At 42.3% G+C, this 27,848-nt stretch overlaps 3 protein-coding genes across 3 annotated transcripts in view; 1 reads left to right on the top strand and 2 right to left on the bottom strand.

The window, feature by feature from the left end:
- WWC2 (WW and C2 domain containing 2) overlaps window positions 1–18,175 on the top strand; it is a 92,367-nt gene extending 74,192 nt beyond the window's left edge. The window contains exons 20-22 of the mRNA XM_023532881.1: window positions 44–286; window positions 11,908–12,035; window positions 15,364–18,175. Of these exons, the coding sequence (XP_023388649.1) occupies window positions 44–286; window positions 11,908–12,035; window positions 15,364–15,430 (438 nt within the window). The 3' untranslated portion in view covers window positions 15,431–18,175. The remainder of the gene's footprint in view (window positions 1–43; window positions 287–11,907; window positions 12,036–15,363) is intronic.
- A 456-nt stretch (window positions 18,176–18,631) lies between these two features.
- On the bottom strand, window positions 18,632–20,742 carry LOC105294732 (claudin-22). Its single transcript, XM_023532913.1, is given in 3 exon segments — window positions 18,632–19,742; window positions 19,745–19,862; window positions 19,864–20,742. Coding segments are annotated over 3 exon segments (663 nt in total). The 5' UTR covers window positions 19,966–20,742; the 3' UTR covers window positions 18,632–19,299.
- A 123-nt stretch (window positions 20,743–20,865) lies between these two features.
- Window positions 20,866–22,843, bottom strand: LOC105294731 (putative claudin-24). Its single transcript, XM_023532914.1, has one exon. It carries the CDS (start codon window positions 22,130–22,132, stop codon window positions 21,470–21,472), a length of 663 nt encoding a protein of 220 aa, XP_023388682.1. The 5' UTR covers window positions 22,133–22,843; the 3' UTR covers window positions 20,866–21,469.
- Window positions 22,844–27,848: the final 5,005 nt, after the last annotated feature.

Below are 27,848 nucleotides of genomic sequence, written 5' to 3'. Positions count from 1 at the left end.
TGCCAATATAATCAAGGCGTTTTGTTGTTTTCCCACTACCCAGACGGTTTGCCAACCTGTCCTTAGAAGAACAGCACAAGAATGCCCGGTGCGCACATCTCTAGACTTAGAACTGGATCTTCAGGCATCTCTAACCCGGCAGAGTCGCCTCAATGATGAGCTGCAGGCCCTGAGGGGCTTGAGGCAAAAGCTGGAAGAACTGAAAGCTCAGGGAGAGACGGACCTTCCACCTGGTGTGCTGGAAGATGAGAGATTCCAGAAGCTCCTGAAAGAAGCCGAGAAGCAGGTACAGATTTCAGTGTCTCCGTTATCTCTGAGGGATTACATAGAGTCAACCTTTTTTAAAGTCTGCCATGTAGAAGTTACCCACTTCACAAGTCAGTTTTGCTCAAGTCTTCAAATCCTTTGCCAAGTATTTGGAATACATTTTTTTTCCATCGTTATAGATATTTTTTAAACCCAGGATGTTGCTAAGGGTCGTACTGCCACCCACAAGGTACAGATAAGGGGTCCCCCCACCACTCCACGCCGCACCCCCCCCCCAACGGCAGCTCTGGTGGCCACTGGCCTCCTGACAGGGACGGGGCAGCAAATGCGAAGTGATCATCTTCATTTCTGCTCAGCATTTTCCTTTGTCTCAACATTGAGACTTGGCAAATAAATATAGTATAACCTTTAACGTAAATGATACCTTTTCTTTGAAATTTCTATGAGTGGATCTTTAAGATTCATTAACCACATCAATTATAAAGGTATTGCTAATTTTAATGCTCCTAAGTTTTCACATTCTTTTTTACCTACAAGAAAGGTCACACTTCACATATTGGCATTCTCCCTTGTCTTTCACCATATAACTATACAAGATAGGAGTAAATCACTGATAAAAAATAAGGTATTTTTAAGATAATATTTCTGTTATTCTCCTATCTAAATACGACCCAAAATTTCAAGAACCTGCACATTTATGAAATTGATTCATCTTCTCGAGATTAGAGTTTATATTTTGGTATAGGAGTATATGTTTACATCCATATGTAGTATCCAAATAGAATTTTTCACATAGTTAAAATATTACAAATGACAAAACATTGTTTCCTTTCAACTCCTTGGATGAAAATCTGAAATAGATCAGATGCTTCTTTAAGCTAATAGAAACTCTTATCCATAATATAAACTTCTCTTTTTGGCCCAAAGTTGTTTTTGATTATGCAGTGTATGGTACTATAGGGAAACTTTGAGTCATTTAGTTGACTAGCACTACAATCCTAGATGAAACTTATAAATTTAACATATGAATTATTGATACCAAACTGATACCAGTAATTTTTAAAGAGAGTTTAAGCAACAAAACATATCACATATCTGTATTATATCCTACTTCATAGAAAGAAACCTTAGCACATAGTAGGATCTCGGTAAATGTCTTTCAGTGGGGAATTGAATTGTAAGCCTTATGTTTGACACCATAGCAGACACCAGGATCATTAGACACTGTCGTGCCCTTAAAGAGCCTGTGGTTTGGTTAAAGAGATGAGCCAGATACGCCAGGTCAAGAGAAATCGCTTCCTGTTGAGATCAGGTTTCATGGAGGAAGTGGCACTTCAGCTGGTCTCAGAGTGGGTGGCAGAACTTCATCCCAAGTGGGGGTGAAGAGGCCCAGCATGTACAGGACTCCGCAATAGGAAAGATCTAAGAGAGTTCCTGGCAGTGGAAGGTCCACGGACAAGAGCCTGCAGGAGAGCAGGGCCACAGCATGCTGTCATTTGCAAAATGGGAGATTGAGTTAAAAGCTGAAATGACCCACACTTATATTTTTAACCTTAATAATACTTGTCATCATTTTCACTCTCTTGAGTCTTTCAATTCAACATTAGCAATAATTTCAAACTCTTGGTTGACATTGACCAACTTTAATATCACAGAGAAGCATCTTTTGATTGTTGTGGGTCAAAGGCTTTCAGAGCTGGATTGGAGTTTTACAACTATAAATATAAGCAGAGCTTTGCATCTTTAGGTTTATTATTGTTTTTTTGTTTGTTTGTTTATTTCTAGTTTATCACGATATGAAATTCTGGATCCCTAGGTATCAATAATTATAAAAACTTCGGGACTTTTTTTCATATCACATTGATAAGATTCATCCATAAATTGCTTGTTATGTGCATTGCTTTGACTGCTGTCTAATCTCCATTGTGTAGAGAGAGGCTCGATAAAACAAAACGTTGGTTTTTTGGGGAAAAAAAAAACTAAAAGAAAATTGACAACGCTCTGACAAGATTGATGAAGAGACGATACAAATAAAGAAAATTATAAATGTAAAGTGGGACAGAACTACAGATCAGTTTGAAGTTTAAAAAATATTTGAATACTATCAAAACTATATGCCCGCAATTTGGACAAATATCTAGGAAAATACAGTATATTAGAACTAATGAAAGGAGAGGGGTAAGAAAGAAAATTTTATACCTCTTAAAGAAATGAAAGCAGTGATTAAAAATCTATCCACAAAGAAAACACAAGGTCTAGATGTTTTATACATAATTTCCACCAAACTTTCAAAGAATAGGTTCTCTCTATTTTATACAAACTCTTCCAAATACTAGAAAAAGAGAGAATACCTCACAGCTTATTCTGTGTAACCATCATCCCTAATACCAAAAGTAGACAATATTATCAAAAAGGAAAATCACAGGCCATTTCATTTTTGAATATAGATGCAAAAATCCTAACTAAAATATGAGTAAGTGGAATCTAATAATGTACTTAAAAGATATTACATTTTGACTATGTTGAATTGTGCAGTGATTTTTTTTAATATTAGAAAAATCTTTCAGTATAATTCCTTTAACAGAGTAAGGAGAAAAACCATTTGATCAACTCAATAGGTGCAGGAAGAATATTGATAAAAGTCATAACCATTCATGTTTAAAACTCTTAGTAAGTTAAGAAGATGAGAACTTCCTTAATTTGATAAAACAAATGTGGTCCTAAATAGACAAACACTGGAATCATTCTTTTTAAAATCAGAAACAAGACATTAAACACTCTTCTGTTCAACATTGTATTAGGAGTTCTGACCAATGTAAGACAAGAAAAATGTAGAAACAGATTGGAAACTAGAAACATAAAACTATAATCGTTTACAGATAACACAATTGTGTATATTAAAAAAATCTGCATGTTATTACAAATATTAAGAGAATTTAGCAAGATATGTAAATACAAGAATACATAAAACTCTGTTGCATTGCTGTACAGCAACCAGAATCAACTAGTAAATTTAATTAAAGTATTTACAACAGTATCATAGAATATCAAGTATCAAGGAATAAATTTAACAAAAATGTTAAATTTATATACGGGAGAGGGAAAATTACAAAACCTTATGAGAAGAAATGTAAAAACACCTAAATTTATGGAGAAATACCACATTCATATAGAACAGGGGCCACGAAACTTTTCTGTAAAAGGCCACATTTAAGTGTTATGAGCCATAGGGTCACTGCTACTCAACTCTCCCATGTAGCACAGCTGCAGCCACAGACAAGATGTAAAGAATTGGCTGTGGCTGTGTTATAACAAATGGCAGGTTATCGTTTGCCAGCTCCCAATATAGAGGAAGCATTAATATTGTGGAGATGCTCAGTTCTCCCTGAAATGTACCATAGAGTTAGTGTAATTCCAAGAAGAATGCCTACATGGTTCTTCATGGAAATTGATAAATTAATGAAGAACAAAGGACAAAGAATAGCCAAGATAACTTCCGAAGAAAGGATTAAGAAGCAAAAAATGACAGTTACGAAATAGTCATGGGGATGTAAAGTACAGCATAGGGAATATAGTCAATTATATTGTAATAACTATGTATAGTGTCAGGTGGGTACTAGTCTTATCAGAGGGATCACTTTCACTTCATAAATTATATAAATATCTAACCACTATGCCGTATGCCTGAAACTAATATAATATTTAACATCAGCTATAATTGAAAAAACTAAAATTTAAATTAAAAAAATTTAAGTACTTTATTATGCTAAAAAGAAGATACTTCTAGAGAAGAAAAATAAGGAGGGGGACTTGCCCTGCAAGAAATCAAGCTTTGTTAAGCTGCTAAGGTACATAGTACGGAATCGGAGGATGAATCAAGAGACTGATCAATGGCATGAAATAGGCAGCCCATAAACAGACATGTGTATGTAGAGCATAGCTCTGTGACTAGGTAGCATTCATAAGGAGGGACTGTTGAATCAGTGAAGCTAGAAAAATCATCCATGTGGAACAAAATGATATTGGATCCTTGCCTCATATACAGAAATCAACTCAGGATAGATTAAGGACTTAAATGTCAAAAATAAGGTTGAAAACTCATAGTAACAAATATAGGATGTATCTTTTTTATGTTTTGATTATCTTGTCTACAGCACCTATTTTGTTTCCTACCTAGTTGGAGGTAAGGTAGATTGGAGCAAAACTGTTAAAAGCCTTGAATATCTTAGGTGATGGGGAGACACTGAAGATCTTAAAGACGAACTCTTTGGGAACATTGTGTGGTGGTGATGTGTATGTGATATCAACTAGATGGGGAGGTTCTTCCGAGTCCCTGGGGTTAGACCATCTCCACAAAATACAGTCAGAGGAGCTTGCGCAAGATCCGAGCAGTCTGTCTAATACCGATCGAAAGACACAGTAGTGAGGCATCCTTTTGAAGGTAAAAGTATCATAAATATACTTTTGTCCTGAATGGATTTTTCAGTCTTTTATTAAAGAATTCTGCCAAGATTTTTGCTGCTATTAACGGAAGATTCGAGGTTTGCAGGTTTTTAGGGCAATGTTTGTTTTCTTTCTACTTTAAAGAAACCCTTAGTCCAAGTAGGTAAAAACAGGAAGGAGCATAGAATATAATGGCCCAGGAGATAGATCATCAGGGCTGACTTAGATGCATTTCTCGGAGCCTCTGAAACCTGCACTTGAGAAAAAGTTGATGTTTATTGCATACTTGTTCATTTTAATGATTTCCTTTTATTAAGCCAGTCAAGAATGTGTGTTTGTTTTCAGCTGCAGAAAATTCTGGGAGGGGTTTCTTGGGGGAACTTGAGCAGAAGTGTCCCCTATAAAGAAGAAAAACCTCAACGCAAATCCTCTCTCTGCTAGGGTGCCTTCAGCTTAGCATGTAAGCGCCCCAGAGTGGGGTGGGGGATGAGGCAACCTTTTTGTTTCTTCCGCATTACTGTGCCTTGAAGTAGATGTCCCATCCAGCCTTGGCGAAATCTCTTTGGCCTCATTAAAGCCTTCTGACCTTGCTTACCAGACATGGTATTATCCTCTTTGGAGTTTTGTTTATCCCCACTCTGATAAAGGATTTCCCCTGGACCTAACTGGTGAAGAGATAAATACAGCATATAGAGAGTGATGAGAAACTGACTGGTGGGCGCTGTGTGTGGCCCCAGGAGAGCTTGGGCAACCGCGGGCCTGCGCCCTGCCTCCGGGTTAGACACGGCCACCCGTGTGGGCACCCCTGCTCCAGGCTATGCCTTGGTGTCTCTGGAACCGAGTTGCAGGAGTACCATGGTCTAGGGATATTACCGGATCAAATCAGTTAGTATTTCCTGGGTATCTGTATAAGATAGTGTTGCATATTAGCCTCAACTCTCTGACAGACTGTTCTGAAATGGGAGTTTTATGCTATTCTGTGCCCAGCTTCCCATGTGGGGTTCACAGTCACGATCTAGGAAAATAATGGCAGCGATAAGGAGAAGGTGCCCTGGTCACACCTCCCACACTGCCAGGATGCCTGACTGCCCCGTGTTTGTTTGTTTTCAAATCTGTCAAACCAACCTATCATACCATTCTTAGTGACAGAAATGATCATAGTAGTGTCAGGCCGATTTTCCAGACGTAATATAAAGTTGAACATAAATTCCCTGGTAAGTAACCTCTTTGAAAACTGTCATCTCTGCCATTCAGGCAACCGTTTGTGTGACATGAGTGACATTTACCCCTTTCATCACCTGATTATTAGCATTTCTGTTATCCCTACTGCAAGTCACCATCTAAAAAGTGGGTGCTGGCTGACATACCTACCTGGTGCTGTCATTTCCTGTGTCAACCTGAGAATCAACATCTCTGTAAAAGTGCTACTATAGGTATGTGGAGTTTTGCTTTTTAAAATCTCAACGCAATGCAGCAGTTCTGCACAGAGCCAAGCGTTGTTGGCCGATAGAATTAACTTTAATGCCACATTGGATTCATTTTGCTCACAGAACAGGCCTTCCCTCACCAACGTAACAACACTCATTTAGATAAGGTAACAACTGCTCACTTAGATTTGCCCAGAATACTTCAGAGCTGATGGGTTTTTCCAGTTAGCATCAAGAACGTAAAGATTCAGAGGCCACAGTCTGCTGAGTCCTGCCCAGTGCAGGATGTAAGCACATCTTGTTGCAGCTTTAGAAGTGTCTTCAGAAGAGAGACACTTTAGAACTGTTTTTTGTGAAATAGTGCTTTATGGTTTTGTTTTTTTTTCTCTCTTAATTTGCAGTTGTTTAGTCATTAAATGATACCTACTTATGCATGATTCTGGCTCATAATAAGTTTCGACTGATGATTGTGATCATGTTTACATAAGTTGCATTGGCGATTTTGTTTAGAAATTTAATTCTATCTCTGGTCTGCATTATCTGATGAAACCGGCACTGAGTTGGTTTTACAATCAGTTTGCACACCAAGATTCTGAGAGAGAAGAAGAGCTCAAGGAGGCTACTCTTGTGATTGCGCAGAGCTTGAGATAAACGTTTCTGTTCCACAACTTCGTGAAGGGGTTGCAGCCCCAGGGAGCAGAGGAGGGGTGAGAAAGCTGGTGGCCACTACACATGCTGCTTGCTGGCTTCCATAGGACCGGCCCCTACAAGCCGTGCAGAGTGCATCTCACAGACATCCTGCAGAGAGGGGAAAGAATTGTCCCACCAGAGTGCACGTGTGGCTGCCAGACAATCTCATGGTACTGTTTGGCTTCAACAGGAGAACCTATGGCAGGGGCCAGAGGCTCAGGAAGGACATGAGGGGAGACTCTAGCTGTGCCTTCGTGAAGTCCACCAGACCCCCAGAGAGCTGCGAACACAAGGAAGTAGGAAAGGTTGAGAGGATCTGAGCTGACGTGTTAGCGGTGTCTGATTCAGTGAGAATATATGTTTTCCAATTCTCAAGAACAGTCCAGCCTAACTAAACGTGAAGATAGATACATCTAAATAACTGAGGGTCATTAAGAGCTGAGATAGCTGTTGTAATCATTTGTATTCGGCTTTCTCCATACCATTGCCATTGTTTTCCTAGATCCTTACTGTGAACACCATATGGGGATGTTGTTAACAACTCAGTATAAAACTCCTTTGAGGAGTTGAAAATCATGCACGAAATGATGTTTTTTGTTTGGTTGGTTTTTATTTTCGCAATACAGGGCTAAAACTCTGTAGCTAATCTTATGGTACCCAGTGAAAAGTCGCTGGTATATGCTGGAGGTCCTTGTATAGGGTCTAGATAACAGCAAGGCCAGGAGACCCATGGGCACTTCTGGGATGAGAGCTGGAGCCTCTGACGCTCCTGTAAGCTTTGCGCTCTCATCACCTTTCCCGTTCCTTCCCTTCACAGCTCTCCTCTTTCTCATCAAACAAGAAATAAAAACAAATCAGCTTATAAAATGCCAGAACAAGTTTGCATGTCTGTGGCTTTTGTTTTTTCTGTGCTCGAATAGGATTTTACATACTTGTCTATAAAATAAGAGAGAATTGGGTTAGAGGGCCACAAAGAGCATTTCTAGTTATAAAATTCTATGATCTGTCTGAGATCAAATCTAATGTGCTTCCAGTGATAAGTAAGATTCAGGGAAATGTGTAGAACTTGAAGTCTTATCTACATGGCCTAAAAGAACCAAACTTTTAGGGCACATGGAGTATTTTGATAATTCTGAAGTCCAAGGTGAGGTGCGATTTCTTGAAGCTTTCCCATATAAAGGTGTTCGCAAGTCACGCAGAGCAGATCTCATAGAACTGGCGGAAACCTCCAAGCTGGCTGCCCCGCCGTCCTTGTCTTCTGCATCAAGCAACAGTAAAGAAAAAGCTCTCAAAACAAAGTACATTTATACCGTTTATAAAACAATCTGATTCCCTGAGTACAGATGATTTTATCTTCATTTTTACCGACTCTGTACGTACAGATAGACTGTTCGAGCTATGTACTTTTCTTTGTCACCATTGAAGTTTGTAATAGCCAGCTCTGTGAAAACACAGACTATTTCAATTGTGTACCTTCCATTATGGCCACAGGAATCGGTAATAACCATTGACCTATCCCTCCTGCTTGCTCTTCATTTCCACATGCTCTTCTTTATGTACATGTGGACACACCAGCACACACTCAAGCACTGCCCTCTCATGTCCCTGCAGTGCTGGATATGTGCGAGACTTTCGCAGGGCGCTCATAAAATGCCTAACGATGAGCAAAGAGCCTGCCAATTGCAATAAAAAATATGGCTCCCAGAAAAGCAGTTATTGAAGCCAGCAGCAGATCCTGGGTTTGCCTCCCTTATCAGGGAAGTTGTCGGGTCTCAGGGTCACACTCCATAACCTTCCTCCTTGGTGGTTGAAAGTCTGTTTTGTAGCTTGGAATAAAAACTGAATCAGAGTCAGTGTCCTCGTGTATTGTACAACCCCCTGAGGAAGCAGAGCAGGAAACGGAGGACTGTAAATTAAGACAGGGTTGTGCTCCTTATTCTGTTAGGCTTCTTAATGCGACCGTAAGTAAATCACTGGACTTTTCTGAAGGTCAGGCTCCCATTGTGTAAACTGAAGGTTAATCACACTCTTCTGAAATCTGGGGCATAAAAAGTGGCTTCTGGTCTTTGTGAACCAGGCAGCTTTTCATGACCTGTTGGGTGGGAAAGGGAGAGGTATGCCGAGGGAGGGTTGGCATTTTTCCAAAGGAGCTTCATGTTGCTTACAAAGGAGAGATTTCTTTTTCTTCCTCAGAGTGTTTTCTTGTCAAAACGCCAAAGTTCAGAAAAGTTTATAATAAGACAAATGTTAACATTTTTAAAAGTTAGAATCTGCTAAGAAAATTATATGTCAAAGATAATAAACTTCATTCAACAAAATTAAATCCTGAAGATTGCAACAAAGTATTCAACACGGAGATTTAACTGCCTGCAAAGTTGACTACTTTTGATAATTAATAGCTAACAAAAATTTGTCACCCAGATTTTTGAAGAAAGATATGGGTATAGGTAGAGATATAAATATATAAACACAGAAACAAATGTAGTCTTCAGTAAAGTATGTTCTTATTCAGCAGGAAAAAGAATGTCTTCATGTTTCCATCAGTCTCGTTTTGCACAAAACAAGTTCCAAAGTGATTTTGCAGTCACCACAAAATATGCTGGTCATTATCAGAAGCCATCAGACTACTTAGAGAGACTGTCTTAATAGTTCTCTGTAGGGGATAAAATACATTGCCGTGATTCCATTCACATGGAAGATGACAAAAGACTGAGCAGGATCCCAGGGCCTGTTGTATTTTTGATCTGATAAGCACATTTTCTTGAGGAAACCTGGTCACATTGTCTTACCTAAGTATGCCTAGCATGGACCTTCCTTCTCTGGCTTTTCCTGATCTTTCTGTCATTCAAGTCAATAAGCAGGTGGCCAGTCGAAGATTGGTTTAGTCATAAGTTACCAAGAATTAGAATAACAGCGATACTTTAATATAATTACTAATTTACTCATTTGCTATGTCACGTCATGATAGAAGTCATTTCTTTGTGTTTACTAAGTCAGTAGTTCCTTACCTGGGACCTAATGAAAAAGCATCCATTTACTAAAGATAAGGCTTCAAAGGAACTAAAATGTCACCTTTGTCTGCTTTGAACTTGAATTAGATAAGTTCAGAAGATCCAAGTGATAGTTAAACTTATCAATTACAAAATATTCAAGAGAGAATTGTTACTTAACAAATACAGACCAGTTTTCTAAAGAAAATCTTTCAAAATAGGGAGAGGAAAGGAGGGCAGTAAAATATATCTGGAAAAGAGATTCTTTGCGATGAAAACAATCAGAGGTCACTACAGTAGATTATCATTAGCAAAGTGCAAAGGATGCCTCATTGTAGGCATTTAGCTTTCTGTGGAGACTTAAGACTATAATACATAAGTACTCAAGGAACGCGGTGTCATGTAAAAACAGTCTTCTCGATACGCACTTAAAAGCAGTAGGTATCCCCATCTGACAGAAGTAAAAATCTAATTTAGTTTGCATTTTGGGGGACAGAGAGACCTTATAAACATGTGAGTTGGTTTTGGCATTTGTTTGGAAAGCCACTTTAAGAAAAAGAATTCTGAGCAAAATGTTTGGTGCTGAGACAGGGTAACTTTCCTCTTCACTTTCCCTCAAGATCTCACCAGGGACATTGGGGAGACTTAGCTACCCAGGCAGCGCTCTGGAAGGCTGCTGCGTGCTGCGACTCATATCCTGCTACTCTGACTCGCAGTATCAGAAACTCCCATCACTTGTATCCCTGCCAGGATGGTCTGTGAGTTGGCTTATTAAAAGCCGCATCTTAGGGTCTTTTTGGTCCATTTACTGTCTTGTTCATAGCCACATCCCTAGTTCCTAGTACAGTGCCTGGCATGTAGTTTAAAAAAAAAAAAACAATAATAGTTAAACACTGAAGTAGTGGATTTAATAATGTGTTGGGTACTGCTCTAAGTACTTCAGGCATATTAACTTATTTAAACTTTACAGTAACCCGTTGAAGTAAGTACTTATTCTCAGTTTACAGATGAGGAAACTATGGCACAGGGAAGGCAAGCAGCTTGCCCAAATTCACATCACTAGTTAATGTCAGAAATGGAATTTGAACCCAAGCAATAAGGCTCTAGAGTTTGTGCTTTTCACTAACTTATACCTAACCTTTCTTTAGAAGGCAGTCAACAAATATTTATTGATTGGATGGATGGAAGGATAGATGAATGAATGAATGAATGAATGAATGAAAAGGGAACTTTTATTATAGTATTTATTGTTCCATTTTTATTTTTTAAATGCATTCGTGCAAAATACCCAAATATCCATTGATAATACCTCAGATAATGTGGTAAAGTCCCATGGTGGAATATTATACAGCAGTGAGTAAAACAGGTTACGGGCACATGCAATAGTGTGTATGATTCTCATAAGCATAATGCTGAGCAAAAGAAATCAGACCCTAAAGAGTACCTGCTATCCTATTGCATTTATATAAACAATATAGGCAAAAGTGACCGATGCTGTTAGAAGTCAGAGGCTGGTAGCCCTTGGGGCTCGTCACCGGAGGGGGCCGAGGGGCTCTGGGAACTGAGCATGTCTGTTTCTTAGTCTGGTGCTGGCTACATGGGTGTGTTCAGTTTGTAAAAGTCCTTTGAGCTATACGTTTATGTGCACTTTTTTGGTATGTAAATTTTACTTCGATAAACAGCTTTTAAGTAGCTAAGATAGGGAAAACAAGGGCTGAAAAGATGAATAAGAGGTTAAAAGTACATTCACCAAAATGTTGACAAAGATATTAGACACGGTGCCATAATTACTTTTTAGTTTCCTTTTTGAGGGTTCTTATGTCATCCAGATGTAATAAAGTGATCACATACTGCCTATATAAAAAGGTTTTTTTAATGCTATAAAGTAAACTTGCCCCGAATCAAAGACCGTGCCACCCCAGCATGAGTTTGGCATTGATGTCGTCCCCTGGGGGTGAGAAGACACCGGTCATCAGCTGCCTAGCCACCCGCCTGGCTCCAGTTTGCAATCTTTCAAGCCTTATAGTATGTCTTGGGGAATTTCTAATTAGTGTTTTATGGGATTTTTGTGTTTTTATATCCTTTACCAGGCCGAACAGTCAAAAGAAGAGCAGAAGCAAGGTTTGAATGCGGAGAAATTGATGAGGCAGGTCTCCAAGGATGTGTGCCGGCTCCGGGAACAGAGCCGAAAGGTGCCTCGGCAGGTGCAGTCCTTCAGGTAAACGAACGGCCGGGCCGGGTTGTCCTCCTGTGGCCTGAATTATGTAGGAGTCCTCCTCAGAGTACACTGGACATTAATGTCTGGACATGAGACACCGAACCCTCTCCTCCAGACATGTGAGTTTCCATTTGCTCCTTCCTGAGGGTACAGACTCCACTGGCCACAGTCCTGACTCCACTAAAGCCTGGCTCTCAAGGAACCCAGGGTGTCCTCAGCTCTCAGAAGCAAGTAGCGCATCTCAGTGACACATACAAGAAGGTACAGAAAAAGCATATGCCTCGGGGTTTTTTGTTCTCTCATTCAACAGACATTCCTTGGGCACCCCCCGTAAGCCACATGCCACGTGGGGCCCTGTGGTGCAGAGAGAAGCAGGTGCTCCTGCGCTCGCCAAGGGGTGGGCCGTGGGGGGCGACAGGGAAGCAGCCCATGGCCATGCCACGTGGAAAGAGCGAACTGAAGGCCTAGCCAGGTCCTGCAAGTGCACGCACGAGGAATCTAAGACTGTGCAGGGCCCACAGAAGCCAGCAGGGGTTTACAAGAGAGGCCGTGTACGAACCATAAGGAGGAATGGGTGCGAGTATGTCGGGCACTCGGTGACGCAGGCTGGAGCAGGGCATCGGGGCAGGAGGGACAAGCGTGCACAGAGACACAGAGCCTTCAGGGTCAGGCCGAGCTCCGCGTGTGCTGGAGCGCCAGCAGCCGGGCCTGTGGGGCATGATGGGCTCAGACCACACTCAGCCTGGCACGCTGTGCCGAAGGTATTCGCCTGGGGTTTTAGTTGGTGAGGGAGCTAGCTGGAGTCTCCAGGCATGAAAGTAAGTGAAGAGGGTAGATTTTATGTGGAGCCGACATTAGAGGCACTGCAGAGAGTGGCCAGGGCAGGAACTGGAGAGGGGCCCAGCCAGGCGATGGGAGGTCAGTGGGTGACGAGGCGGGCAGAGCACTGCGTCGAGGTGCCAGCACTCGAGGCTGAGGACACTGGGGGACAGCGTGTTTGTAGTCAGAGTGGTGAGTTCCGCTTTCGCGCACGGCAGACTGACAGCTCCAGTAGGACAGCCCAGGTAACTGACCAGTAGACAAGTAGAAATAAAAATCCAAAGCTAGGAGTAAGGGTCAGGATGGGATGTAAAATGGGGGTTCTTCATCCATCAATGGAAACAGGTCAGACATCCCAGAAGATGTGAAGAGGCGTCCGGCAGAGTAGGTCTGGGGGGCGCTGCCCATCGAGGGCTCACTCGTAGCCAGAATGTGAGAAGGAAGGGTCGGAGCGGACAGAAGAGAAACGAGAGCGTGGCCTGGGGCTGGAGGGGGAGGAGATTGTTGATACTGTCACATGCAGCAAGGAAAGAGAGGATAGAAAAATAATCCCCCCACCCCCGCCACAACTACGGGATCGGAGACCACTGCTAACCATGCGGGGACATCCAGTCAGGTGAGAGCAGGGCCACAGAAAAGGTTTTGTTGTATTGTTTTTTGTGGGTTTGGGTTTGGGTTTGGGTTTGGGTTTGGCTGCGTGTGCGTTTATGTTACATAGAAGAAGAGTCTGCAAAGCTGTTAGGCAGGAGGGGGAGATGTGTGGGGACAGACATCGAGATGCATGGTAGGGCCGGCCTAGTGGGGAGGGGTGGGACTGGGTGCCAGGCGAAGCTGAGGCCAGAGGAAGGAGGTGGAGGTCGGTGCTAACTGAATGAGCCCAGGGTGGGGGGGAAGGAAGCCAAGGCATCGTGGGCTTCAGACTTTCTTTAAATGACAGTTTATAGCAAAGAGACGAGTTTCTCCTGCCTCCACGCGGCTGCTGAATCCCTCCAGCAACTTACAGAGATGCTGCTCCTTGGGTTTTTGGAATTCCAGGGTAGAGAGAGGAATCTTTTTGTGCCTTTGGTGCTGTGGTCCCTCTGAGGTCAGCAATGTCGTCCAGCAGGGACATCATACAAGCCCCAGCTGCTGCTAAAACCCAAAATAAAGATTTATAAACACTCCGTGTCCCCTAATATACTAACCCATTTATATCACCGGGTAGTTGATGAAAATGAGTGAGATGAACTGGATGAGACAGACTGTACTGGAAGCACACAGAGGCATCTGGTCACTGTCGCCGGGCCTGGGGCCGTGAGGGAGTGGGGGGTGGCAGGCCTGGGGTGCTCTGCCCATGCGCAGGCTGCTGCGCCCCAGCTTCCTCTTTCATCTGGAACCCAGAGCCCTGTGTTCCCTGGTCTTCTGATTTGTCAAGGGAAGCTAGAAATCAGAAATTTTATGTGAAATATCTCAAATGTGGACACTGGCAACTAATTCAGGCATTTAAAACACCACACACACCAGAGAACCCTTCTGCAGGAAGCGTCCAGGTGGGGGTCCCTAGTTTCCATTCGCCTGTGGCCTTCGGTAAAATCACGACCACACACATTTGCCTCTTTTAATTTTGATTTTTATCTCTTCTGGAATTGAACAAATCAAAAGGACACTGTACCACAAAAATAACTCTCATTCCTGTTTCCATAACTTTTTCACTCTTCCTTTTCTTCTCGTTTCCTTCGTCTGTCCCCCTGAGTTCCTGCTTCTGACCCCGCACGTCCTCTGCCATCTAGACTCTGTTCCTCAGAGGAGGGGCTGGTGCCTGTTCTTCACGGTCACCAACGTGCCCTGCGTACATAACACGCCCTCAGTAAATGCGTGTTGGTGGCATAGTATGTACGAGGTGAAGATTTCGTAGAAAAAAAAGACATATTGCTCTTTGGTAACTATACAATCCTAAAGCCTCATTTTTTAACACTCTTCTAACCTCTGAAACCATTGTTTCTTTCTCAGCTTCTTCCTTTCAGGTCGTTTCTACTTCTCCCTGCTTCGGGACGCAGGACAGTTTTCCTTTACAACAGTCGGGTTCCTTTTTTTTCCTCCCTTCATTTAAGTTTTTTATTACTCGTCAAGTTGCATAACCCTGATTTTAAAGAATTTTCTCAGTATCATGTAATTTTTCGTGAGGTTCCTGAGAAATTTCCTAGGATTTCGGCCCTCTTGACTCCTCCGCTACCTGGTTGAGAGACATTCATACCTGGGCTGACCCCTGCCCGCCTTACATTGGAAACCCCGGAAGGGAACGGACTCTCTTGATCTGTAGATGATGTACCGTGAGCTAGAGCCGCTGCCGTCCCTTAGATCCTGCTGTGAACGGCAGAGGCCATCTTGATTCTCAGTGGAGTCCTGCCCCAGAGACAGATCCTGTCCAGGCTTGTGGAGACCCCGCTGGAGGTCCTGGGACCATTTGTAATAGTCACAGAGTATTTTCAACATCGTATTTAAGTGAGTTTATTCCTCGCCCCGACTCCAGGGAGAAGATCGCCTACTTCACCAGAGCGAAGATAAGCATCCCGTCCCTGCCGGCCGATGACGTGTGATTCCGCCACCGAAGAGATGATTTTTTTCACCTGTTTATTTCTTAGGGCGGGCAAAAGACTGAACGTGGTTGTGTTTGGGGTGGGGGGTTGTACTATAACTGTCAACTCTTAAAGAGCTTTTATTTCACATCAGATTTTCAAAATGTTAATTTGTAAAGTACCTTGAATATAATCTTTATATGTTTTAAAAAGCAGAAAAATCAGATAACCAAAATGGGCTGATCTGGTACACAAATGTTGTCCAGCATACGTGTATGGCCAATGGGCTTTATTTTGTAAAAATGGAATCGAGGCAGTACCCAGTGTATATCCTATTGAACTGACTGTTGAGAAATAACTCACTTTAGCAGAAGGTGGTTTTTGCTTTTCCTCTGTTTTCTTGTGAGTAGGTTGTGAAGATGGCAACAGTGCCAGGTGACGTTTTTGTGCTAGAGAGCAGCTCTTCATTTAGAAGTTAAGCGTGAGCAGAAGCTCCAGTGCAGAGTTCCAGGGCCACCTGAAGCAGGCGCTGTGTTCATTTCCGTCACCTACGTTGGAACACTTTATCTTAACAGTTTGCTTTTCGTCTTTTTCTATTTGTCTAAAGAAGACAAAAACAAAATGCTGAGTTCAAGAACATAAGAATGCCAAGGAGCAGTCCTCCTGGCTACACTGCAGATCTTGTGACTTATGACATTAAGGGTAGGGAGATGAGAGGAAAAAGCCAGTGACCCTGCAGCACACTAAAATAAACAGCAGTGAACAGCTGCTGCTTCGAACTCAGCCTCAATTAGGGTAAGTGTTCCAAGGTGAGTTTCTGGCGTGCTCCAGAATGTTTCGTCCTCAGTGTGAGAATGGTGTCAAGTAGAAGAACGTGGTGGCCCGTGTTCTAAGGTGACACGGAAGGAAACACATCAGCACTCGTTCGGTGAAACCAGAAACAGAGGAAAGCGTCTCTTGATTGAATTGAAGTTGCCAAAAAATCTTGTGGCCCCTTTATTAAAAAGATTTCTAACATTTACCAGTGGTTACTTTGCAGCTCTCATTTAGGGGATCCCATCTGTAGTTTATGGTAAGGAGTTTGGAGGCAAAGAGAAGAGTGTGTCTGTGAGATTATGAATTCGAAGTATAGGCTGAGTCATTTGTTTTTTTAAAAAAACCATTCTAGATGAATGAGTTTAGAGATGTGAATTGACTAAAGCATCTTCCAAGGTAGAATTTTAGCTTACCCAACCCAAGCACTTCTTAAAAGAAACAAATCCCCAGTGTAGCTCTGCCAGCCTAAAGGGTTTTAAAATAAATAGTTTTATGCAATTTAAATCATACTCAATCTGTAAGACTGGAAGAGGCAGTTTTTGGTTAGCCATCTTATATAGCAAACTAAATCAATTTTATTTTTTAGAAATGCCAAAATTGTCTTAAAGGAATGGGCCCCTTTAAAGAAAACACACACACAAGTTCTATTTCTAAGCTAGAATCCTCATTAGCAAGAATTTTTATTGTCATGAAAGTAATTATACATATTTTGGAAATTTCATTTTATCAGAATCGAAATTCAAATTAAGCAGTTTATGAGCCTAGAACTCTAATTATTTTTTTTCTAAGTGTCCCGCCACTTATATACAAATACCTTAGAAGCTATAACTGGACGTGACACTACGTTGAACAAAAACCAGCCTCGTGAATTGACTAAGCACAGCCCTGTGCTCAGGACTGTCCAGTTCATTCTATTAAATGACTGAGGAAAACTAGAAAAAGAATACCATTCATTCTTGTCAAGGTCAAATGTGAAAGACAGAAGTTTATTTAATGTAGAGGTAAATGAAGGTCAGCTGTTTTCAGCTTCTTAATTCGACCATGAAAATGTTTATAGAATTATGTGTAGTTGTACCGTACGATTTTATTTTCTTCATTTATTTATTTACGGTCTTATTTATGTTCTGTTTTAATATATAGTTCGGTTCTGGCCATTTTAAATGTTTGACATAGAAGAGGCTATATTGGAATATTCACAGCTTTATAAATCATCAGATTCGCTGTTAACTTTTTGTAATACAAAAAGTTTCAGACAAGTATAAAAGAATAAAATCTGTCTCAGGCTGGTAGTTAACGATTGTGACCAAGATGCTTTCGGTTTTATTTTACAAAATTTGCTCATTTCTAACATGAAACATCGACTTATTTTAATATAATCCTTTTCCACACTTTAAAAATCAGCAGTTGTGTTATCTATTTATAGGCAGCTTTTAACAATCCTGTTATATTTATACTAACCCAAATGATTCACAGTGACAAAACATTTTAATAACTTGATCACAAAACCATATGGTCAATATGAATTTTAATATTATAAATACTATTTTTAAAGGTAGAATTTATTCTGCACAGGGTAAAAAGAATGTAATATTTAGTTCTCAAGTTTGAATTATCAGTATATTATTATAATTTTGTATATCAGAATCTAAGCATTACAGGTACAAAAAGAATTTTGCTAGCCAAATGAACAAAGTTTAGCTGAATCTCTGTAGCATGCAAATCAAATAAATTTAAAATCTTTTTTTGCTATTACTTTATCTATATTGTATTAAATATCAAAAGCTCAGGACTGAACTAAATATTTAATCAGGTTAAATTCTGAATATGTTTCTGTTTTAATTTGTCCTGTTTGTAAAAGTGTGCAAATACATCACATAGATTAACTTTGGTTTCTGCACTTTTCATATGTTTGTGGGTGGGAAAAAATTCAATGGTTTTTTTTTTTTTTTTTTTTAAACAAAGATACATATTGCCTAATACTTTATTTCAGTGTCGTTTATTTTTCAATTAATATCCTGGACTGGCTCAAACACAAGAGTTTACTTGAACTGTGTACTGAGCAAATATAAAATTTTTCCTGAAGAATTCCCTAAGCCAGCAGTTTGTTGTGAATACTTCTTGTTTGGAGAATATGTCTTACTGATTCAAAAAAAAAAAAAAAAAGATTATTTTCATTGTTCAAGTAAAACAAAGGACTCCAGAATATGAACTCTGTCAGGGCACGGCCTGTACTGGTGGTGTATTCACAGCCAGGGGCAGCAGGTCCAGATCCAGGGCTTCCTCTGCCCACACACACCAGTCCTGACCTGCGGTGCCTGCTATGGCTGCTCCACAGAGCCAGGGGCAGCCTTGCTGGTTGGAAGGGGTGAGGTTGGCCATCGACTGCGGAACGCAGGCCACGAGCAAAGGCTTACGTATGGTGGCTTTCATGTGAATCTTCCAAAACATGAGACTGCCCCGCTCTACTCTTACTTCTAACGTAGTAAAGAAGGCATGAACGAATGCAGCTGACCTGTGGGAAGGGTTCCGTGAAGGCACTGACATGTCCGATTAAAGAGATGCATCCCACATCTCTCACTCTTGAGCTTTCAGAGAGCCAGCAATTTTTTTAGTATAATCAGATGTCATACATTTTGAATAAATCTGCAGTGAGACTGTAGTTTCAGTATAATAGGTGATCTTAAACACTTGAAAGAAGTAAATAATTAGCAGTAACATTTCCAATTCCCAAATATTCATCTCTGAATAACACCTTCAAAGACATATAAATACTAATACAACGTTTTATTTACCAGTTCTGTGCAATCACTGAATCTATTTTAAAACTGAAAAAACTCATCCACAAAAATGAGTGTGATTACTATTAAGCCTTGATTGGTTGTGGTCTCAGAGTAGAAGATAAAAGTGCTTTATCATCTTGGAAAGAAATTATAGTTTTAGAAGCCAATAGCCACAGGGAAAATGCACTTTAGAAAACCATAAGCGTGACGACTGGGAGACTCCGCAGGAAGAAACCCTACCAAGTCCAGGGTGGGCTAGCACCTCCCGAGTGGACACCCCAGATCACGTCTGGCTTAGATTTTCGGGTAGGTGTTCGTCATCTCCAGGCGTTGACGGAGATACTGCGTTTCTGCTCCTGCGTAGTGGCCGGAAGCTAGAGGAGCGTGAGTGGAGCAGGCCACACAGTTGAGCAGACACCCTCCTAGGAGGAGAGAGAACCCAGCAAACCAGCCAGTGAAGAGCGCTTCCCCGAACTCCCACCTGGGCACGATCTCAGGCAGGGTCTCATCCCAGAACTCCTGGACTGTCACGTGGGCGACCCATGACACGGGAACCAGGGCTGTGATGCCCGCTGTCCAGAACAGAGTTCCTCCCACGATTAACAGTCGTTTCTTGAGCTCTTGCCGTCTCTCTCCGATTCTCAAGCAATCCAGCCCAAACCCAGAGGCCAGCAGGCCCAGAAACCCCAGCCCATTTGACAGGAACATTAAAATCCTGGCGATCCTGAGTTCAGCAGCAGAGCCAGGAAGGAGTCAAAGCCCTTGCATTGCCTCCCCACTTCCTCTTGGATGACGCAGGTTTGCCAGAGTCCCATGGTCCAGTTCTCCATCTCATTTAAGTCCAGATTGAGGTGTTTTCCAGTGTGGCAGGTAGTTTGTAAGACAGGATAAAACCCATCCCAGCAAAGATAATAAAATTCCAGCTAATTGTACCACAGTTCTAAATATTAAAGCCATCATAAAGTCCTGCGAGCTTTAGCCAAACTAACTCCTGCCTTTCGGTGTCTGTGAAAAGTGTGATACTTGGGTTATCATTTGCAGAACGAAGAAATATTTTTTCATTGTGTGTATAGGAGGATTCTTGGCAGAGTTGCTATTGTTTGATTCCACGTTGAATAGGTTTCAGAAAAGGATAGGGAAATAATTCTGTAAACCAGTAATGCCAAGGTGTGGCCAAGATCAATTTTCTAGTTTAATAGTTTGTCCCCAAAATAACATTGAATAGTAATAACCCTCCTTTTATTGTTAATGTCTAAATGGCTTTCATGTTGTTCCCAACCTTTCTTACAACTCAAAAACTTAAGTTTAAATGCACCATGTTTAATTGACAGTTTTGGTTCAACTCCTCCAGCTTTATATCTTACTAATTGGTCCTGTCTGATTTTCATCTGTTATAGTTCTCACATTTTAGTACACATATTGTGATAATGCTGAGTGTTATCATTTTTTAAAAAATAGGTTCAAGGAAAGTATTTCTTAACCAAATAAATCAATCTTATCAGAAATCCCTCTAGACCTTAAATCAAGCCTATTTTTAAAAATACATACATAACATATGAAACAATATTGAACTAAATACCAAGTCTGTATACCCACATGCCTTTTTGTCAAATTTATACATGTGTGCATAAACACTTTTTTTTTTCCTTTGCTTAAACATACTTTCTATGTTGTGGAAAAGTTAAACAATAGAACTTCGTAGGTTAAAATCAAACTCTCGTGATGCACCACTAAAGTATATACTTGTAATTTTTCATCGAACCAAGAAAGTTTTTGTTAGGGCAAATGAACTGTCAATATCTCGTCATGCAAAAATTTTTTTAATTGTTTTATCTTTTTTAAATATGAAGCTTTTGAGGGAAGAGACAAGAGAGGAGACTGGCCAGTATTTTGAATCCGAGAGTATCATGATGTACTAAAAACCTTTAAGCCTCATAAAACCCTGTCACACAGCGTGTGTTGTAATTTCCTAAACACAAACCACCTCTGAGCAAAGAAGATTAAAGTAATCATTGTGGAACTAACACTTTGGACTCGGCTTAACCTTTGGTTTTGCCAGTATAGAATGCTTAAAAGATTTCAGTGTGTTAGTTTTTCTCTTTAGGAAACAAACTAGTTATTTCCAGCTACCAACAAAAACAAAAAAGTTTCTAATATAAAATTAACACATTAAAGCTTAATACTACCTCGGACGACCACCACCACATTTTGATTTAAATAACCAGATCAATGAAATTTTGTTGCTCACACCTATGTAATGCTTAACGTAATAACTTTCTTTTAGATATAAGATTGCCTCTTCTCCATAGTTTGGGAGGATTGGAGAACTCTAGGATAGAAAAATAGTTATTAAATGAGAAAATGTGAGCAGCACAGATTTAGTTACATGACAAAGACCCATTTCTCATGTGGACCTCTACGTCAGAGTTGATGCAGAGAATACGTCTCTCTGAGCTTGTCAAAGTTACACGTTCAGATCTGCAGTTCCATTTTCCAGGTATAGACACCGAGTCTGTGTTTCTTCCACCGCGTAGTGGCCGGAAGCTAGAGGAGCGTGAGTGGAGCAGGCCACACAGTTGAGCAGACACCCTCCTAGGAGGAGAGAGAACCCAGCAAACCAGCCGGTGAAGAGCGCTTCCCCGAACTCCCACCTGGGCACGATCTCAGGCATGGTCTCATCCCAGAACTCCTGGACTGTCACGTGGGCGACCCATGACACGGGAACCAGGGCTGCGATGCCCGCTGTCCAGAACAGAGTTCCTCCCACGATTATCAGTCGTTTCTTGAGCTCTTGCCGTCTCTCTCCGATTCTCAAGCAATCCAGCCCAAACCCAGAGGCCAGCAGGCCCAGAAACCCCAGCCCATTTGACAGGAACATTAAAATCCTGGCGATCCTGAGTTCAGCAGGCAGAGCCAGGAAGGAGTCAAAGCCCTTGCATTGCCTCCCCACTTCCTCTTGGATGACGCAGGTTTGCCAGAGTCCCATGGTCCAGTTCTCCATCTCATTTAAGTCCAGATTGAGGTTCTTCCAGTGTGGCAGATAAGTTGTAATAATGGATAAAACCCATCCCAGCAAAGACGCTAAAAGTCCAACAAATTGCATTGCCACTCTAAAGACTAAAGCCATTGCAACAAATCTTGCAACTCTTGCCACCCCTATAGGAACCACTGTCTTTGTGGTTGACAGTAGTGTGACGGTTTTGGTTCTATGCTGCCTGGAATATAAGCTTTGGTCATTAACTCCTTGGGCACTCTGAAATGCGTTTTTGTTCTTCTCGAATATAATGTTTCGTGTAAAGGACGAAGGACTCTGTTAAAACTATGAGTTAGGCTTTCTGATAAGGATTTGATCTGTTACCTTCCAATTTGCTTAGTAAAATTATATCCCCAATGCCCGATGATTATAAGTCTAAGGATGAACAATGAGGGCTCTGTGACCCCTCACCCTAAAAGACAACAGAAATCTTTGTGCTTCAATATGGATTAATTAGATTTTAAGTGGTGATAAAAGGCCAGCTCTCTCTATAACAGGACTTCATTGTAATAGCCGAATCTGAGATTTCAGGATGCAAAACAAGCCCTTGTAAAGAAAGGTAGACTGTCTCCCTATAATCTTCACTCTCCTCGGACTTCCTTAACCTACACAAGAGCCTGGCCCACGTTCTTGCATGTCACAGGGACTCAGTCGGGACTTGGCAGGAAAGTTTCCCTCAGAGGCTGATTCACTGGGTTAATTAAAATGAAAGAGATGGAGGCTCATGCCCAGAGGTACTCAGCAAGGAAGGGAGTATCCTGGGAAGCTCCAGATGTCACTGGAAGATCTCTTCCATCCTTGCTAAGGACCTGGGGTAAAGCGTGATTTCTTTGTGTCCAAGAGGTGTTTTCTGTCCACAGCTGCAGAGACGAAGCTGCCCCAGCACGAAGACACCTGGCAGTTCCAAGACTAAAGGCTATGGCATGAAAGCAAGAGCCACAGTGAGGATGATTTTTGAGGCTTTATCTTGTTTTCGATTTTGTTCATTTGTTTGATTTAGGCCACACCTTGAGAGCATATTGCAGAACTGGCCCCTCAGAGAACACAGGGCCTCGCAGGCCAAGACAAGAGGTCACATGCCAGATTCCCAGGGCTGTTTCAGGGACCGCAGGGCCCCTGGGTGTCCTGCACCCATAGTGAGAAAACAAGGTCTTATGGGCCCTCATGGGTCAAGACGCGCAGGTTCCTAACAGGGAGTGACTGCCCTGGGAGATTCTGCCCTGGTGAGATGGAACCACTGCTCATCACAGTTCAGCAGGTGAGTCTAGTCCAGGATCAGAGAAGATCTTTTATGATGTTGCTCAATAGGAGATAGGAGAGACAGAACTCTCATCCTGACGTAGCCGAACCAAGCATTAGAATTGGGTTGGATAAATGGGGCTGTCTTCAGCATTCTCCATCATCTTAAAGATGAATTCTTTCTTACCTTTTACTGATTTGCAGAATCCCTTCAGATATATTGCTGTCCTCGGTGGACCGAAATAAGAAATTGTCCCAGTTTGCAAGAAGACATAGGGTCCAAAAAGAGCTAGAGATTTGCCCAGGGCGTCATCACCAGGAGCTGAGATGACAAGGAGGGAAAAAGCTCTAGAGAGCAATCGCTAACAGTTACAGAGCGATGATTCTTAATATCACATTAAAACTTTTTTTTTTTAATAGAATAGGCTGCTCCGAGGTAGTGAGCTCTTCATCCCAAAGGTGTTTATAAAAGGCTAAGCTCACCTGCCAGGGCTCTCATAGAGGAAATTTCTGCCATGGTGAGAGCTGGACCTGAATAATCTCTAAGTGTCTTCTCAACTCATTTATTCTTCCAGCATTTAATAAATATTTTTTGAGCACCTCCCAGGCAGTAAATGCTGATGACAAAACCACGACCAGCATGGCTACGGGCCCTGCCCATCGAGAAACAAGAAAATAAGAGAACTCAAAGAAATGAAAAGAGCAGGGTGGGAGTATTCCCGGCAGAGGAAACCACAGGGAACAGCCCTGGGACTGGAAGACAGGAGCACTGCCCGAGGCCTGGGGGCTCCTGACTCCACTTTTCAGTCTGGGGATTAGCTGTTTAGACCATGCTGCTCCGGGGGATGGGCGTGGGGTGGGGTGGAATTAAATTCAACCGGAAAACAAATACTATTACCACCACATTGTTCAACATGTAGAGAACTACGGAGGAGGGGGACGGAGAAGGGGAGGAGGGGGCAGACGGGGGAGGGGGAAGAGGAGGAGGAGGAGGAGGAGGAGGAGGAGGAAGGAGGAGGAGAACGGGAGGAGGAGGCCTCAAACAGAACCCAAGATGTCGGCAGATCATGTGCATTTCTGATAAACGAAAAGTTTGGGTGACCAATCATCCCAGTTTGCCTAAAGCCACACACACATTTTAGGAAATGGCTCAGTCTAGGGCAAGAGTTGATAAATGTCCCCAAATAAACCATTCCAAAATTTAGTCACTGAAACCAACAATCATATAAATGTATGTTTCTTATGAATCTGCGATTTGGGTGACACTCAGTAGGGACAATGTCTCTGCTCCCAGCCGTGTCAGCTGAGGTTGAATCACCTTTTCTGACCTAGTCTTGGAAGTCACGGAGCACCCATCACTTCTGCCATTCCCTCAGAGACGAAGCAGTCACAAAGACCTGCCCTGTTCATGGAGAGGAAAAGTAGGCTCCATCTCCTGATGGTGAAATAGCAAGGTCCTAGAAGAGCTTGTGGGACTGGAAATACTTTTGTAGTTGTTTTTGGAAATTAATCTGTCACCAAAAGTAAATCGGATTGACCCGTTAATGAAGCCGTGGACTAAATCTAGATTCCAGGGGTGCATGGCAGGTGCTGCATGGAAAAAAACGACTCTTCTTTATCTCCTCGATTTTATGCTTTCATGTTCAAGATTAAGTTTATAATCACAACTGAACTCTCTGGGTTATGCAGACTTTGACAGGTTTGGCACAAACTCGTGCCATTGCCAGCCTGTGCAGTTTACCTCATCGGCTCATCTTCTTCCTATTACCTGGGGTTGCCGTCGGAGAAAGGAGTCCCCAGAGTGGCTCGCTGATTCAGCCTCCCACGTTCAGGTTCTAGCTGTGTGCCAGTGACCACGTGAGAGCTAGGGGTACAAAGACCTGTTCTCAAGCAAGACCAACTCAAAGAAAAAGACAGTATGTGACATATTCTAATAGAGGTGGTGCTGAGGAAGGGGTGGCTATTTCAGGGGAAGGAAGCAAAGGTGTCTTGAAAGGAAGAGCTGGTCCTGAAAGATGGTGGGTGGGAAGCTGTTCTAACAGCTGGTGCGTGGGGAGAGAGCGAGGAAGCCCACAGAAAATGAGGCCATGGGGCATGGTTATGTACAGCTAAATCATTTCCTTTGGACTATAAGCAAGGGTGTGACAATTGTTTCTGCATTTTAGAAACCTGACTGATAGCTCCAATGATAAGCTTCACCTAAGATACAAAAGCCGCAGAGACAAGCCCACCTGAAGCCATGCCACGGCCGCATGACCCCTGGGCAGGGCTTGCTCTGGCCCCCACTTCTTCAGTTGGGGATGGTGGCCCTGCTGCAGAGGAAGAGAGATGGGGGTGGGGGCGCAAGGTGTTTCTCGAGAGTGTTAGAGTGATGGATATAAATCCCTTGTTGTCAAAATTACTCCTAATAAATCCCAAGGCCCCGGAGATCAGTGCACACCCCTCTGAGGGGCCGGGACGTCTGCCCACAGGGACAGCTGCCCTGTCTCTTACAGGCGCCTTTGGCCTCCCAGTCACTTTGACCTGAGAATAAAGACAGAGGTTCCTCCTGTCAAGCACAAGTTTTTGATCAAAAGAAAACCTATAGTTTATTTGGTTTTTCTTAATATGTCTTGTCCTGCTAAATGGTAATTATCACAATTAATACTATGAGCTCAGCAATCAGGACAAGAAACGCTGTTGCTTTCACAACCCGCACAGCACAACGCCTTGTGCCTACCACATGTTCAACAAATATGTGTCTAATAAATGGGTGAGGTAGGTCCTTCTAAATGATAGTGAGTGCAAATATGGAATGCCAGCACTAGAAATGTGTTCCCAATGCCAGTACCTTTCGTAATGATGGTGACAAGGTCACCCTGACGTGTCTGAGCACGATCAGTGAACTCTAAAAAAAGAGAACCGAATCGCCCACCTTCTGGGAATGGAAACACTGGCAAAAAATCGTGAGGCAGCAAACAAGAGTGTTCTGTTCCGGAAAGGTGTCAAGATTGGCAGATGCTACGTTTGGGGGGATACAGGAAGGCTGGCAGTATACCAGAATGTTCAAGGGTGCTAGAGAATGGTGTTTTTCTTTTTATTTTTATTATTTATATTTTCTAAATTTTCTACAAGCCATGTAAGATTCTTGTGAGAAGAAAAAATAAATATTATAAAAGAGAAAAAAAAAGACAACCGGCTCCAAACCGTTCACCACCCAGAGTGTCCTGAACAAACCGTGTCAGGCCAGTGGGAACGACTTTCAGGCTCTGACTTCCCAAAAATCCTCCAACGTAGGAAGCCGCTGGCTGTGAGTTTAAAGACCCGGACAGATGCATTAAACTTTGCAGAAGAGCATTAGTTTCTATTCGTTGGTATATTTTTCCTTTCAGTCTTTTGATGACTCCCTGCACCCCACCTTTTTGTTACGCTCCAGCGGGCAAGGACTAGTTCTTTTTCTTTTCCTCTATCCAAAACTTTTTGATACTAATAGCCTGCCTGGCACTTATAAATTAAATGAATCAATGCAAGTTATTGATAAGTGCTATGAATTTTAAAACAAAATTTTTTTAACCACCAATGTCCTAAATGTCTGGAGTCCTGAGAGTCATTCAGCTGATGGTGTTTGGGGAATTGACACACAAAGGCGTAAGGGACCACGTCCATATTTCAGAGCAGTCACCTCGAACCAAACAGCAAAAATTGAGAGGTAAGTGGAGTAGGCAGGGAGTTGGCAGAACCTGACCTGCCCGGCCCGGCCAGGAGCCCACCATCTCCACAGCCCAAGGCTAAGCTTCAGTGCCCAGCAGAGCATCTGGGGGACAGATAGGAGGGGAGCATGTGGACCCTTCCCAGGGGCCTCCCAGACCAGAGGGTATGCGAATGTACACACAGGATGATCACCCACACACAGTCACTCTGATTTAGGAGCGGCTCCAGGGTGTCCTCAGTCAGTTTCAGTGGACGGCACTTAAGAGAGGACTGGGAGAACCCCACTCAGTACCAACTTGCTCTCCCCTGTGCAGACCGGCATGGAGGCCTCTCTGAATTTCCAGCAGCCGGTTGAAAGCCTTTTTGCCGGGTTCGTGTGAATGGAGAGTTTCTGAACATCATTATCTGGTGGTTCTGTGTCTGAGGCCCCAGCTGAGATTTTATTCCAAGCCTTTAAATGACTAAAACTTGAAAAATAATGTGAGATCTCAGTTCTGGATTGTGAAGGGAACATCCTGTTGTGCAGTGACCAACGAGAAGGAGAGACAGAATAAAGCGTGATAATAATGGCCAGTATTTACTGAGCACTTACTGCTTGCTAGGCATTATGATAAGGGCTTTATCTGTGTTATCTTACTTATCCTGACAAGAAACCTAGGATGTTGGCACATTATTACCTCCATTTGACAGATAAGGAATCAGAGGTTTAAATAAACCAATTAGCTTGCCATACACAGAGCAGAAGATTAAGCTTGAGCCTGTGGAACACTGAAGTCCAGGCCTTAATCATTTCATGCTGTAGAAAGCGATCTTTGGCCATTGTCACCGTTGCCTCTGCATTTTGTGTAGAAGCTGTACCTGCTAACCCTTGGCATTCCCC

Source organism: Pteropus vampyrus, unplaced genomic scaffold (assembly GCF_000151845.1).
Source record: "Pteropus vampyrus isolate Shadow unplaced genomic scaffold, Pvam_2.0 Scaffold92, whole genome shotgun sequence".
Lineage (NCBI taxonomy): Eukaryota > Metazoa > Chordata > Mammalia > Chiroptera > Pteropodidae > Pteropus > Pteropus vampyrus.
This window is presented reverse-complemented; position numbering and strand designations above follow the sequence as displayed.

Bases quoted from the DNA above. Each gene is read 5' to 3' on its own strand.
- LOC105294731 (XM_023532914.1), bottom strand. From the start codon at position 22,132: ATGGCTTTAGTCTTTAGAGTGGCAATGCAATTTGTTGGACTTTTAGCG.